General features: G+C 67.7%; 1 protein-coding gene across 1 annotated transcript in view; it reads right to left on the bottom strand.

Moving 5' to 3' along the window:
- Positions 1–969: 969 nt before the first annotated feature.
- Positions 970–11,816, bottom strand: part of MNEG_0337 (hypothetical protein) — a gene marked incomplete at both ends in the record, with an annotated part of 23,712 nt that continues 12,865 nt past the window's right edge. The window contains 14 exons of the mRNA XM_014051187.1: positions 970–1,878; positions 2,096–3,173; positions 3,507–3,904; positions 4,258–4,433; positions 4,640–4,746; positions 4,991–5,946; positions 6,353–7,288; positions 7,526–7,785; positions 8,089–8,281; positions 8,477–9,609; positions 9,808–10,166; positions 10,346–10,920; positions 11,166–11,312; positions 11,497–11,805. Of these exons, the coding sequence (XP_013906641.1) occupies positions 970–1,878; positions 2,096–3,173; positions 3,507–3,904; positions 4,258–4,433; positions 4,640–4,746; positions 4,991–5,946; positions 6,353–7,288; positions 7,526–7,785; positions 8,089–8,281; positions 8,477–9,609; positions 9,808–10,166; positions 10,346–10,920; positions 11,166–11,312; positions 11,497–11,805 (7,536 nt within the window). The remainder of the gene's footprint in view (positions 1,879–2,095; positions 3,174–3,506; positions 3,905–4,257; positions 4,434–4,639; positions 4,747–4,990; positions 5,947–6,352; positions 7,289–7,525; positions 7,786–8,088; positions 8,282–8,476; positions 9,610–9,807; positions 10,167–10,345; positions 10,921–11,165; positions 11,313–11,496; positions 11,806–11,816) is intronic.

Raw genomic sequence — 11,816 nt, 5'->3', positions numbered from 1 at the left:
TGCCAGCTCCGCAAGTGATGTAACTTGTGCCGGCAACAGTCCAGCCTCATGATCTCGAGTTACCCGCCGCTTACCGGTCCTGGCTTTTTCTCAATGCAGCCAGTTGAGGCAAAGACACGGGCTTTGGGCTCCGAGGAGGACGGCCCACCGGCCAACAGGGAACGGCCTGCTTTCGGTGCGGGCATTGGCTTGCCGTCTTCATTTGGGAGATGCTCGACAGGCTGACAAAACAGAAGCATCAAACGCGTCTGTGGGCCGTGGTGGCCATATTCGTGGCCGTCCCAACTGCCGAACCCACAGCCTGCTCACCCTGCGGGCCCACAAATGCTGAAGTAGATGCCAAAAGGTGAGCATCAGAGTTCTTGTGGGCACTGATGCCGGCCAGCGCTAGCACCAGGCACAGCGCTGCGAAAATCACTTGCCCCATGATTACCCCTGGCCGAAAACTACGCACGGCCATGGATCTACTCACTGGAACGCTCGAGCTGTAATGATGAATCCACGGCTCGCATCGGCGTGCCTCACATTGGCGTGTGCAGGTATCGCCTGTGGGTCACCAAGTGACAGTAGTAATGAGCCCCAGCCTGCTGTGCTCAGCATTGCCGACTGCTGTGGGATTTAGAGCAAGGGCCACACCACTCTGCCTTCATATGCAAGTAGTTACTGCAAAATGAGCCGACAGGAGCGTATGCTGGACAAAACTGGCGCCTGATGAGTGGCAAGCAAGTCAAAACAGGCCAGAATGCATTTACTAAGGAGGGTTGCTTGCGCGCTGTTTCAGGCCGTCCCTTCAGAATTCCATGCGAGGAAGTAATTTGGATAAAATGCATTCAAGAAATCTCCCAACAAGTGTTTCACAACAGCAGCTTCGCTGATGCCAGCCCCAACCACGATTGCGCCCAGTCCACACCAGTGCGTCACTGTGCGGGCGCACCCGCTGCCGCCCCTCATACGCACTGTCACGCCGCCTCACCCTGCCTCGCTGGACCGATCTGCACTGGCTGCATCCAATGAGTGGGCGCCGCCGCCGTCGGAGCCCGCAGCCACCACCTGGCTGTCTTCCCCAACGCCCTCCAGTCCATTCACATCCACCTCCTCCATTGTCTTGACCTCGTCGATCGCCTCTGCCGCCTCCTCTTTTGCAACCCCCTCGGTAATTGATGCGGCCCGCCCGCTCGCATTGCCGGCCGCGCTGCTGCTGGCGCTCGGGCTGGCGCTGCCGCTGCCGCCCGCGCTGGTGGCGAGCGGCGCGACGCGTGCGCTGCTGCCGCCCGCCGCGCTGCCCCACAGCAGGCTGCGGGCCCCGGTCCAGCGCGGCGCCGGGCTGCCGGGCTGGCTGCTCGCGCCGCTGCCCGGCCTGCCGCCGCCCTCGCCCTCCGGGCCCCAGGCGGCCGCCGGGCCCCCCCTCAGGCCGTGGATGCTCACGCCGCCGGGAGACGCGAGGGCGCCCCCAAAGCGGCTGCTCGTGACGGACACCAGCGGCCGCGGCGGCCCGCGCTGTGCGCGCTGCTCGGCCCACTTGCCGCTGGCAAGAGGCTGCCACTGCGCCTTGCCCCCCGCACCCTCCAGCGCCGCTGAGCTCTTCACTGCGCCGCCCGGCACGCCACGCGGCCCCGCCCCTGCCCCTGCCCCGGCCACCGCCGGCCCCGCCGCCGCTGCCCTCCCCGGCGCGGGCACTGGCGCATAGGACGCGTCCAGCCCGCGCGCCCGCAGGCGCTCTGCGCTCGCGGCCAGCCAGCCGTTGGTCTCGTTGGCCGCGCGGGCCTGCCACCGCGCGACCGCCTCAGACCAGCGGGTCATGGCGGCGGCGGCGCTGCCAAATGCCGCGTAGATCTGGCGGTGCAGCAGCTCCTCGTTCTCCACATCATTCATGGGGGCCTGCTCGCACGAGTTGTTGGGGCAGAAAGCAGGACATGAGCAAGCTAGGTTTGGCGCTCACCCAGATGCAGGACGTTCAAGGGATCGGAGCATCGGGGGTGGTGCAGCGGCCGCCAATCGAGGTGAATCACACACGCGCCCCTCGGCCAAGCGGCCCTTGTGCAGCGCCCCCCCGACGCATCAAACGCAGCCGTGCAAATGCCCGAACAGGCCCCACCTGCGCCCCGGTGTTACCAGCCGCGATGGTCGTCGCCGCCAGCTCGAGCGCGCCGCGCCGCAGCTGGTCCGCCGTGCAGGGCTGCCCCAGCTCCGCCACAAGCTGCTCCGCCACCGCCAGCGCCGCCGCCACCGCCCGCGGGTCCGCGCCCGCCTCCACCGCCGGCGCCGCAGCCGCCGCCGCCGCGCCGCCGTCGCGGCCGGCGGACGCCACGCCATCTGCAGCCGCCGCAGCGGCCGCCTTGTGGCGCGCGGCGGCGGGCAGGGTCGCGAGGAGCGGTGCGACGCCGCCGTCCAGGCTCATGTCAGCCAGCAGCCGCTGCAGCGTACCAAGGTTGACCAGCCTGGTGCCGCCGCCCAGGTGCAGCCGTATGCAGTCAACAGTGTCCCCAAAGCCCCGGCTGCGCCCGTGGAACATCCCCGGGTACGCCGCTTCCAGCCGCGCCAGCAGCGCGGCGCTCGTGCGCAGCACCGCAGCGGCCTCCTCCGCGGCCGCAGCCGCGCCCACGCCGCCGACCTCCATCCCCTCCTCGCGCTCCGCCTCGGCTGCCGCGCCTCCCCCGATCTCTGCGGCATCGCCGCGGCGGCGGCGGCGTCGGTGGCGCTCATGCGCCGCGGCGGCGCGCGCGGCCAGCCAGCCGCCCAGCTCGGGCGCCACGTCGACCCTCAGGTCGGCCGGCACGCCCCTGGCCGTCGCCCAGGTGGCCTTCTTGATGCGCGTGAAGACGTCTCCTACAACTGCCATGAAGAAGTTCATGAGGACGAAGATGAATAGCATCTCTCGGCAGTAGAAGATGAGGCCGCCGAGCAGCACCTGCGGCCCCGCCGCGCCGGGCGGCAGCAGCTGGTCGCGGCCGACGTTGGCGCCGCCCAGGAGCAGCAGGAAGGTGTCGTAGAACGCGCCCCCGGCCGTCGACGCGGCCGAGGACTGCCCGCCGGCGCCGATGACGAGGACGGCGGAGAAGACGGCCATGCAGGCGGCCATGACCAGGAGGAGGTGGGCCAGCTGGGGGGCGGCCTTGGCCAGGGTGCGGGTGATGATGCCCAGGCGGCTCTGGAAGCCCCACACGCGCACCAGCCTGGGTGGAGTGGGGTGGGTTGAGGCGGGGCAATGCGCTTTTGCAACGATGGAGACGAGAGGGAGCAATGCCGTGATAATTTGTTGCCAAGGTGTGTGGGGCTGAGGGGTTGCCACGCGGGCACACCCGCTTCGCTCCGCTGAGAAAGAGCCCCGCAGCTGCCCTGAGGCGGTTCTGGCTGGCTTGCCCTCAAGCCTCCCTGTGGCCGCGCGCAACGGGCTCGACAGACAACAACAACCAACCAACCAACCAAATAAACAAACAATGGATCAACCGACCATCCAAGGGACCGCCCAGCTGACCCACTGACCAACTGCAAAGAAGGAGCCCTACCTAACAATCATCATGACCAGCACGAGGCCCTGCAGGAAGCCGTACACCTCCCAGGTCCGCGCCATCACATGCACCCCCGCCATCAGCGCCGCCCACGCGCCGTACGCGCCCCCGTCCCCGCCCTCCAGCGCCCACCGCCCGGCGTCGCCCGCGGACGCCGCGGCGCCGGCGCCAAACTGCGCGGCGAGCGCGGCGGCCTGGGTGGCGTTGGGGTCGGCCTTTTTGAGCAGGAAGGGGCGCGCCGCGGCGACGTTGACGCCGTCGTAAATGTCGTAAGAGGACTGCGGCTTGACGGCGGCGGCGCCGGCGGTGGAGTAGACTGTGAGGGTGAGGGCGGCGCCGACCATCAGGAGGGCAGTGGTCGCGTCGGCCAGGGCGCCAGGGGACCGCAGCAGCACCTGCAGAGTAGGGCATCACGGGTGCAACCATGAGTGAGTGAATGTGTTTGTGTTTGTGTGTGTGTGTGTATGTGTGTGTGTGTGTGTGTGCGCGCGCGCACGTGTGTTGCGCGCGTACGTGAATGTGTGAATGGGTGAATATTCACGCGCGTGTGCTTGCTTGTGCACGTGTGTGTATATTTCAAGGCAGATGCCCACGGCATGTGTGCACATGCATGCAAATGTTTTGATCACACTCATCTGACAGCAATCAATCAAGGCACATCACCACCAAAGCTCAATCCAATCACTGTCATCATGCCAGGGCAGCAAGACGAATGCACCTTATCAGCAATGGCCTCTACCCTACCCACCCCGATCGGGCCGCGCTCGCCCTCGTAGTGGCGCAGCACCCAGCGCGCCTCCGACACCGCGTAGGCGCCATACGCCACCGCCATGACCCAGAGCGGCAGCAACAGGCCCGCCAGCAGGCCGGCACCGTGCTCCGACGGCAGCGGCAGCGCGGGCAGGCCCTGGACGTCCACGCGGCCTGCCGCAAGGAGCAACGACAAAAGTGAAAGCGGAAGCGCGGTTCAGCTTTCATGCAAAGGCTAGGAGCAAGACTCTTCATGCGGGGGCTGGAGAGCGGCGCAAGCCCCGCCCTATTCTGTACACTGCAGGCGTTGCCTGGGCCGTTGGCGCTGGCACGATAGACTGCGGTGCGGCAGCGCTCGTGCCGCTTTGCTGACGCCGCACCCTGGATGCTGCCGTCGTCCTGCCACTGGAAGGTCGCCTTTGCATAGCCGAGGACCCGCAGGTTCGGGGTGTAGGTCAGCAGCTCCGCCGTCAGGGCACGCGTGCGACTGGGACGGGATGGGGGGCGGGGCGGGGTGCTGAGAGATGCGTGTGGCAGAGGCAGAAACTGCTTCGAAAACACAGCAGATGAGGGCGCCTGGGGTGCTGTTCGCGGCCAGGGCGCTCGAAGTAGCGCCGGGTGCCGCCCTCTACACCCCTGCAACAACAAGGGCCGGGCCTGCCCCGGCCATGCCACTCAAGCATGGTCTCGAGATTGCCCCAAGAACTTGCCCCGACCTTGGCAACCCTCACCCGTCGAGATAGTTGCCATCCAGCAGGTACTGCACCGCCTCCCCCGCCCTCACAGACCCCATCCGATTGGGCAGCAGGATGGGGAACCCGTCCGCGTAGCCGGCCAGCCGCTTGTAGAAGAAGCCGTACGGCGTCTTTGTTGCGGCCGAGACCTCGAAGCTGTCCGAGGTGTTGTAGTACAGCCCCTCGCGCCCGATGAGGTCGGGGCGGTACAGCGACGACGATCTGAGGAACGCGGGGTCGATGCCGTAAGGGTTGACCCCGTTTGACCGCGCCGTGAGCCAGGCGGCAAGGGCCGCCGCCGCGCTCGCGTTACTCATGAACGTGACCCCGCCGCTCGCGGCCGCCACCGCGCAGTCAAACCCGAGCATCGCCGCGACGGACCCGCGGACGCAGGGCGCCGCGGGCGGGCGGCGCGTGGTGTGCAGGAAGACGCCGCCGACCAGCCGGTTGGCGCCGGCGGCGCCGACGTGGCGCGGGCGCTCCGGCGCGAGCGCGTCGTCGACTGCCCAATTCGCCTGCCGGCCGCGGGTCGCCAGGCGGTATCCATTCCAGTCTATAAGCTCCCCATCGGACGCCGCCACCGCCGCGCCGCCGGCGCCGGTGCCGTTGGCCGCCTGCAAGCGCCGCCGCCCCGCCGCCGTCCCGTTGCTCGCGCTAACAGCAGCGCCCGTGATGTTGAACGCCACGCGATACTTTGACGGCTTCGCGCAGCTGACCAGCGCCCCGCCGGCGGCGGCGCCGCCGGTCGCGGCGTCCAGCATCGCGTTCTGCTGGATGTACTCCTCGGCGAGCCGCTCCGCATAGCTGGCCGCCTCCCGCATGGAGGTGATGGTGTCGCCCATCGCGCCGGACAGGGCAGAGAATGCGGCGGTCTGGGCGTCAAAGCCGGTGGCGGCGCGGTCGGCGAGGGCCTCGATGCTGGAGACGAGGGCGTTCCAGTCGGTCAGGAGCGCCTGGGGGCGGTGTGGTGTGGGGGTTGCAGGGGGGTTTTGAGCGGGTCAGGGCTGTGGGGTTGGTGGCGTGGGCGAGGGGGCGCTTGCAATACCCTTTGGCATGCTGGAAGGCGGGGTGTGACATGTGGTGTCTGCCATCTGCCGGCACGAAGCTGGCTTTGCAGCCGATGAATTTGATGGAGAGGTGCAACAAATTACTGAAACATGCCAGTGGCAAGCTTGTGGTCCCTGGACAGCGTGGACAGCAGGCCGCTTGCCTGCAGCACCCCGAGGCTGCCGCATCCCATCAAGACAGAACCGCGAGCGATCCCCCCTCCCCCCGCAGCCGGTCCTGCCAAGCTCCGCCAACGCCCGCGGCGCCCTAGGCACACAAAGCCCCATCACTTGCCTGGTACAGCGTCGTGACCTGCGCGTCCCGCGTGTCGTCCTTGCGGTCCGCATCCGCCCCAAACGCCTGCTCCGCCTGCGCCTGCACCGCGCCCACGCTCGCGTTTATCAGCGCCGCGCGCTCCTCCAGCAGCGCCACGCTGCTGGCCATCGCGGCCAGGTAGCCCGCGGCGACGTCGACGTCGGCCCCGTCGTTGGATGACGCCGGCGCGCTCGCGCCGAGGTTCGACTGGAACGCCGCGCCGAAAGAAGACAGCGACGAGCTCAGGCCGCCGGACGCCTGCTGCAGCCGCCGCCGCGGCGCCGGGCAGGGGGCGCCGACGCCAGCGCCCGCCTCGAGGCCGCCGCCGCAGGCCGCGCGCTGCGGTGCGTGCAGGTCCTCGAGTGCCTCGAGGACGGACCTCACGTGGAACGCCACGCCCCTCGGCCGCGCGGCAGCGTCGTCATCGACCGTGATCGGCGCCTCCGACGCCGCGTTGCCGACCTCACCCAGCCGGCGCTGCCGCAGCCGCCGCCGCGCGCCGGCCGTGGATGTGAGCGCGGCGCGGTGAACCTCTGGCGGGTAGTACACGTGGGCGGTCGCGCTGACTGTTACCCGCGAGACCTGCGAGCCGGGATCGGTCTGCGCCGCACTCGCGGCCGTGATCTCGATGTCCGTGTCAACCAGGCCGCTGCCTGCCGCCCCCAGTCGTGTCCTGATTGTCGTCACGGCCATTGCGTAGCCGGCGCTGGCTGGGTTGCGGAGGTCGGCCACCAGGGCCGCCGCGGCTGACGTCTCCATGGTGTCGACCAAAACAAAGTCTGCCGACACGCGGCCGGCCTGGTAGACCACGACCCGGCGGGTGGCGGTCGCGGTCGTGCCGTTTGCGTTTGTGACCGTGTACGAGAGGTTGTAGGCGCCGGGCAGGCACGCGCCGGCGCGAGAGAGCGTGTCCACGTCGCAGGCCACGCAGCCCTGCTCGGGTTTTGGAGGGGTAAGGGGGGACGGGGGGAATGTGAGAAAACTGACGCGGCGCTCGTCCGGCTGTGATGCTCCAAGTGAGCCGGTTTCTGCACTCTTACATTGCTTGCCGACACAACTCCCACAGTAAACTCTACGCACTCGCCTCCAGTGCCGCCGCTGGCACCAGCGTCAAACTTCAGTCGCTCATCAACGCCCCGCCCGGCCTAGCAACCAACCCCAAAACCACACCTGAGTGTCGCCGCTGCACTCGCTGACATCTTGCACAGCAATCGCCTTTGTAAGATCTGTTGTCCTGTTTCCGTTTGCATCCACGTCCCAAGCCACTGCGCCGCAGCTCGCGTTGGACGTGATGTTGGGGCAGGCCCCAAGGTAGAGGGGAGAGGGCTGGCCGTATGGAAGGTAGACAGTCGCGTTGCTGGGGAGCAACGCAATCCTTGGCGCCCGATTGGCTGTCGGAAGCAGGCGCGCTGCTTGATCGCAAGGGGTGCCTGCGTTGGTTCCCAAGACAAGGGGGAGTTCGTAAGCATAATCAGGGTCAGCGTGGCTGCAGCAGAAGGTGCCTTGATTGTCAGATGTGCATGGTCCGCTTGCTTGGGTGACCGCTGCTGCAAGTAGCTGATGCTGAGGGGGCCAAAAAGCCAAAGCTTGCTGTGGCTCACAACAGTGCGTTTGAGGCCAGCTTTGGCATTCTGTTTGCTTGGGCATCTCAACACGAGGAGCAGCCACCCCCGCACCCGGCCATCACACCTGGATGATGGTGTTGCAACGCTGCGCCAGAACAGGAAACCCACCTGAGCAAAAGTACTGGCCGCTCTGATCGGTGCACAGATAGGGCGCGGCCGAGGCGGGGCACGCCTTTGACAGCGTGATGGTGCGCGTGACGCTGGCGTTCAGGGGCGGCGAGCCCGAGTCCCACACGTAGAAGGTGACCTGGAACTGCGTCCCCTCTGCTGCCATGGCATCAAAGGCGCAGCCCGCCAGGCCCTGGAAGTTTGAATGACAGGGAAGAAGGCGAGGGCGTGGCGGCCGCGTGTTTGCAAGCAGCACAAGCAAGGCTGAAGCTGCGGAGGCCCATGCGTTCTGTTGAGAATCATTCTAGGGGGCTGCAGCCGCATCCTGCAGCAAAGGCTGCATTATGGGGCACACGCTACTCATTCTGATTTTGCCCACCCAACCCACCTTGACTGTGAAGTAGTGCTGCCGCAGATCCTGCGGCGAGCAGCTTCCCGCCAAGCACGAGGGAGGCGGGCACACCACAACCGAGTCGGTCATATTTAGCGCGCCGCCGCCCGCCGCGCTCGTGTCGCCGCCGTCAGGGTCAAATGCAGTCGCGCCCAGCTCGCACGGCGCGTCTGCGGTCGGCGCCTGCCCGGGGCCGCACGGGCTGTAGCTCCCAAACGCGCGCCGCACGGCGACGATGGCCCCGAGGTCCTTCGTGGTGACGAGCTGCAGAGTCGGCGGCTGGTTGGCCGCCGGCGCCGCCGCGGCGGCCGCCGCTGCGAGGGCTGCGGCCTTTGATGCAGACGTCCCTCCGGCCGCAGCAGAGGACGCGTTCCCAGCTGCGCCGTCGCCGCCGCCAGACGCGGCGCCGCCGCGGCCCAGGCAGGTGCCCCCCTGGCTGCAGGTGACCTTGTCAGAGCAGAGCACCTCGCCGGCGGGGCAGCTCGCCGCGAAGACGAGGCGCCGGCTGACGCTCGCGCTCAGGCCGGCGCTGTTGGTGGCGGAGTATACAATCTTGTACTCCCCAGGCTGGCTGCTGTTGATGCCGCACGCGAGCAGCACGGGGACCGACCGGACGCCGCTGGCCGTGCGCCACGGGCTGCCACAGACCGTCATCGTCCGGTCGAGGGGGCCGTCCATAGAGTCGGTCGCCGCCGCGCCGCGGTCGCAGAGCGCGCCCAGCGCGGCGCCGGAGGCGCAGCGGTCGAACGCGGCCCCCGCCGGGACCTGCACGCTGGGCGGCCCCAGCAGCGAGATCTGGGGCGCCGTGGGCGTCGCCGCCTTGGCCGCAGCAGCAGCCGAGCTGGCCGTTCTTGCGGCCGCCGCGGCCGCGGCGCCGCCGCCGCCGGCCGCGGGCGCGGCCGTCGTGGCGAAGGTTGCGAGCGCGGCCGGGCGGCCGCATACGCCTCCAACGGTGCAGGTGGGGCCGTTTGTGTCCGGGTCGGTGCAGTATTGCTCCGGCGTCGGGCACACGACCTTGATCAGGCGGCGTGCGGTGGGAGCTGCGTTGCCGCTCAGATCGTCAACGTTGTACTCAATGACAAACCCAAACTGCTTGTCAGGGGCCGTGGGGACGGATGTCTTGACGCCGGCTGTGTACCGCAAGCGGGTGTGTGGAGCAAAGAGGGGGTGGGGTGAGGGGGCGCAAAGCGACAGGTTGGGTGGTGGAAGCAGCTCTGCAGCGCCCAACCCACCACAGCAGCCACCAGAACCAGCCAGCCCCACACTGTGATTTCCCAAGCCCCCGCCTTGGCACGCCCAGCCGAGACCCAAGCCGCAAAGGCACTCACCGACACCGAGGCTTTGCACACGGCTACTGACGTCACCGTCCACTGCGTCCATCGCACTCGCCCCTGGATCCTGCCAGTTCGAGTTCCACGTCACAGTGTCCACCATGATGGCCGCCCCCGTGGGCGTCACGGCCGCCGCGCCGCTGCCCAGCAGGCGCAGCTTCGGCGCCGTCTTGTCGACCGGCGGCGTGTAGGCGGCAGCGGCGCGCGCGGCGGCGGCCGAGGCGGAGGAGGCGGTGCCGCCGCCGGTCGACGACGACGCGGGCCCAGAGCTCTGAAGGGACGAGAGCAGCGCGTTGCAGACGCCGCGGACCGAGCAGGCGCTCAGGTCTGCGCACCAGCGCTCCGGTGACGCGCACCTGCGGGGTGGATCAGGAGTTGGGCGGCAATATCTGCCTGCAGGCGCCAACGGAAACAGCTCAGCTTTCATGCCTGCCGCCATGCGTAACACCGATTCATGTAATAGCACAGATGCCTCGGAAGCGCGACGCGCTCGCAAATGGCCTGTACTCCAAATTTCACAGCAACCAGCGCCCACCTGGGCGCAATCTCCACGATACGCCGCAGCGGCAACGCATTGTTGCCCGCCGTGTCGCGCGCTGTGTAGTTGTACACCCACACCAACCCGTCCAGCGGCACTGTCGTGTTGACAGAAGCGTACACAGTCGCGCTGCATGAGAGCGGCTGTGTATCCTGCGCCGGCAGCGCCTCGGCGCCGTCTGGGCGGCTGCATAGCTTCAGCTGCTTGCGTGGGTTGACATTGTTGCCGTCGATGTTGTCGTAAACCGTGACGCCGGGGTCTGAATATGAGGTTAGCTGCAGCACAGACACGTAGGCGTCCCCCTTGAGCGTTATAACGGGTGCCTGCGTGTCCACAATCGCCTTCAGATCGATCTGTGGCGCCGAGGTTGTGGCGTCCGAGGTTGACGGGATCACGACGGCGAGGGCGCTGGTGTCGACGTCCAGCACCTGCAGGCTTGCGGCGGGGCCGGCCGAGCCCGCGGCGCCCCCGCTGGCGCTGGTTGCTGCGGGGTCGCCGCCGGTGGCGCCTGCAGTTGAAGTGAAGCCACTGGAGGTGACGCCGTTGGTTGCGGTTACGTTGAGCTGCAGCACCTGGCAAGGGTGGGCCAAGTGAGATTGCAAAGCAGTAAGTAGGCATTGGCCTCAGGGTTGGCAATTGCTATTGCAATCCACGACAGGAGATGAGGCGTGCGGTTTGCAGCAGCTTCAGACTGGCAAGCAGTCCTTCATGAGCAAGGAACACCCCCTGAAATCCGCATCCGCATCCGCAGGCAGCCTAACGGTTTGCACATGCTCCCTGGCACACGAACAGCTGTGGCCCGTCGCGGCGCGCGCACCTGAACGCCCCTGACGTCAAAGCCTGCCACGCCGTCCTTGCTGAAGGCCACCCCGGGCAGCTTGTTTAGCATGAACAGGAAGTAGCTCATGGCGGACAGCCCCTCAAAGGCGGAGGGAGTGGTTGCGTAGTCCGAGGGGAACCACAGCTGCAGCCAGGTTTGAAACAGGGACGACATCATAAAACAACAGTGGTGAATAACCAGGGGTCATCCCGGTGCCCCCCTCCACAACCAGTTGTTCTCCCCTGGGAGAATTCATCTTGCTCTGCAACAACACTCCCGGCTACAGCAAAAGCAGCAGGCTGCGGGCTCTGCACGTCAAGAAGCCCACCGTTGCGTTGATCGTGGCAGGGGTCGAGTTGACCAGCGCCGCCTGCACCCAATCAGGCCCCGTCAGCGCCGCCGTTGACGCGACGATGGCGCTGAAATCTGACAGCACCTTGGCCTCCCCGCCGTACACCGCGGAGGTGATCCCCGGAAACACCACCAGCATCGAAACCCGCGGGTTCGCCAGGGGGTTGAACACCGGGCCGATCTGCTGCAGCAGCGCCGTCGCCGACGCCGCCGTCACCGCCGCCGTCGTTGCAGAGGCGGCAGCCGCCTTGGCCGCCGCCGCCGCTGCCGCCGCAGCGGCGGCCGCCTCGGCGACGG

Source organism: Monoraphidium neglectum (assembly GCF_000611645.1).
Source record: "Monoraphidium neglectum strain SAG 48.87 unplaced genomic scaffold scaffold00025, whole genome shotgun sequence".
Classification (NCBI taxonomy): Eukaryota; Viridiplantae; Chlorophyta; class Chlorophyceae; order Sphaeropleales; family Selenastraceae; genus Monoraphidium; species Monoraphidium neglectum.
The sequence above is the reverse complement of the archived record's forward strand: the minus strand, read 5'-3'. Positions and strand labels throughout refer to the sequence as shown.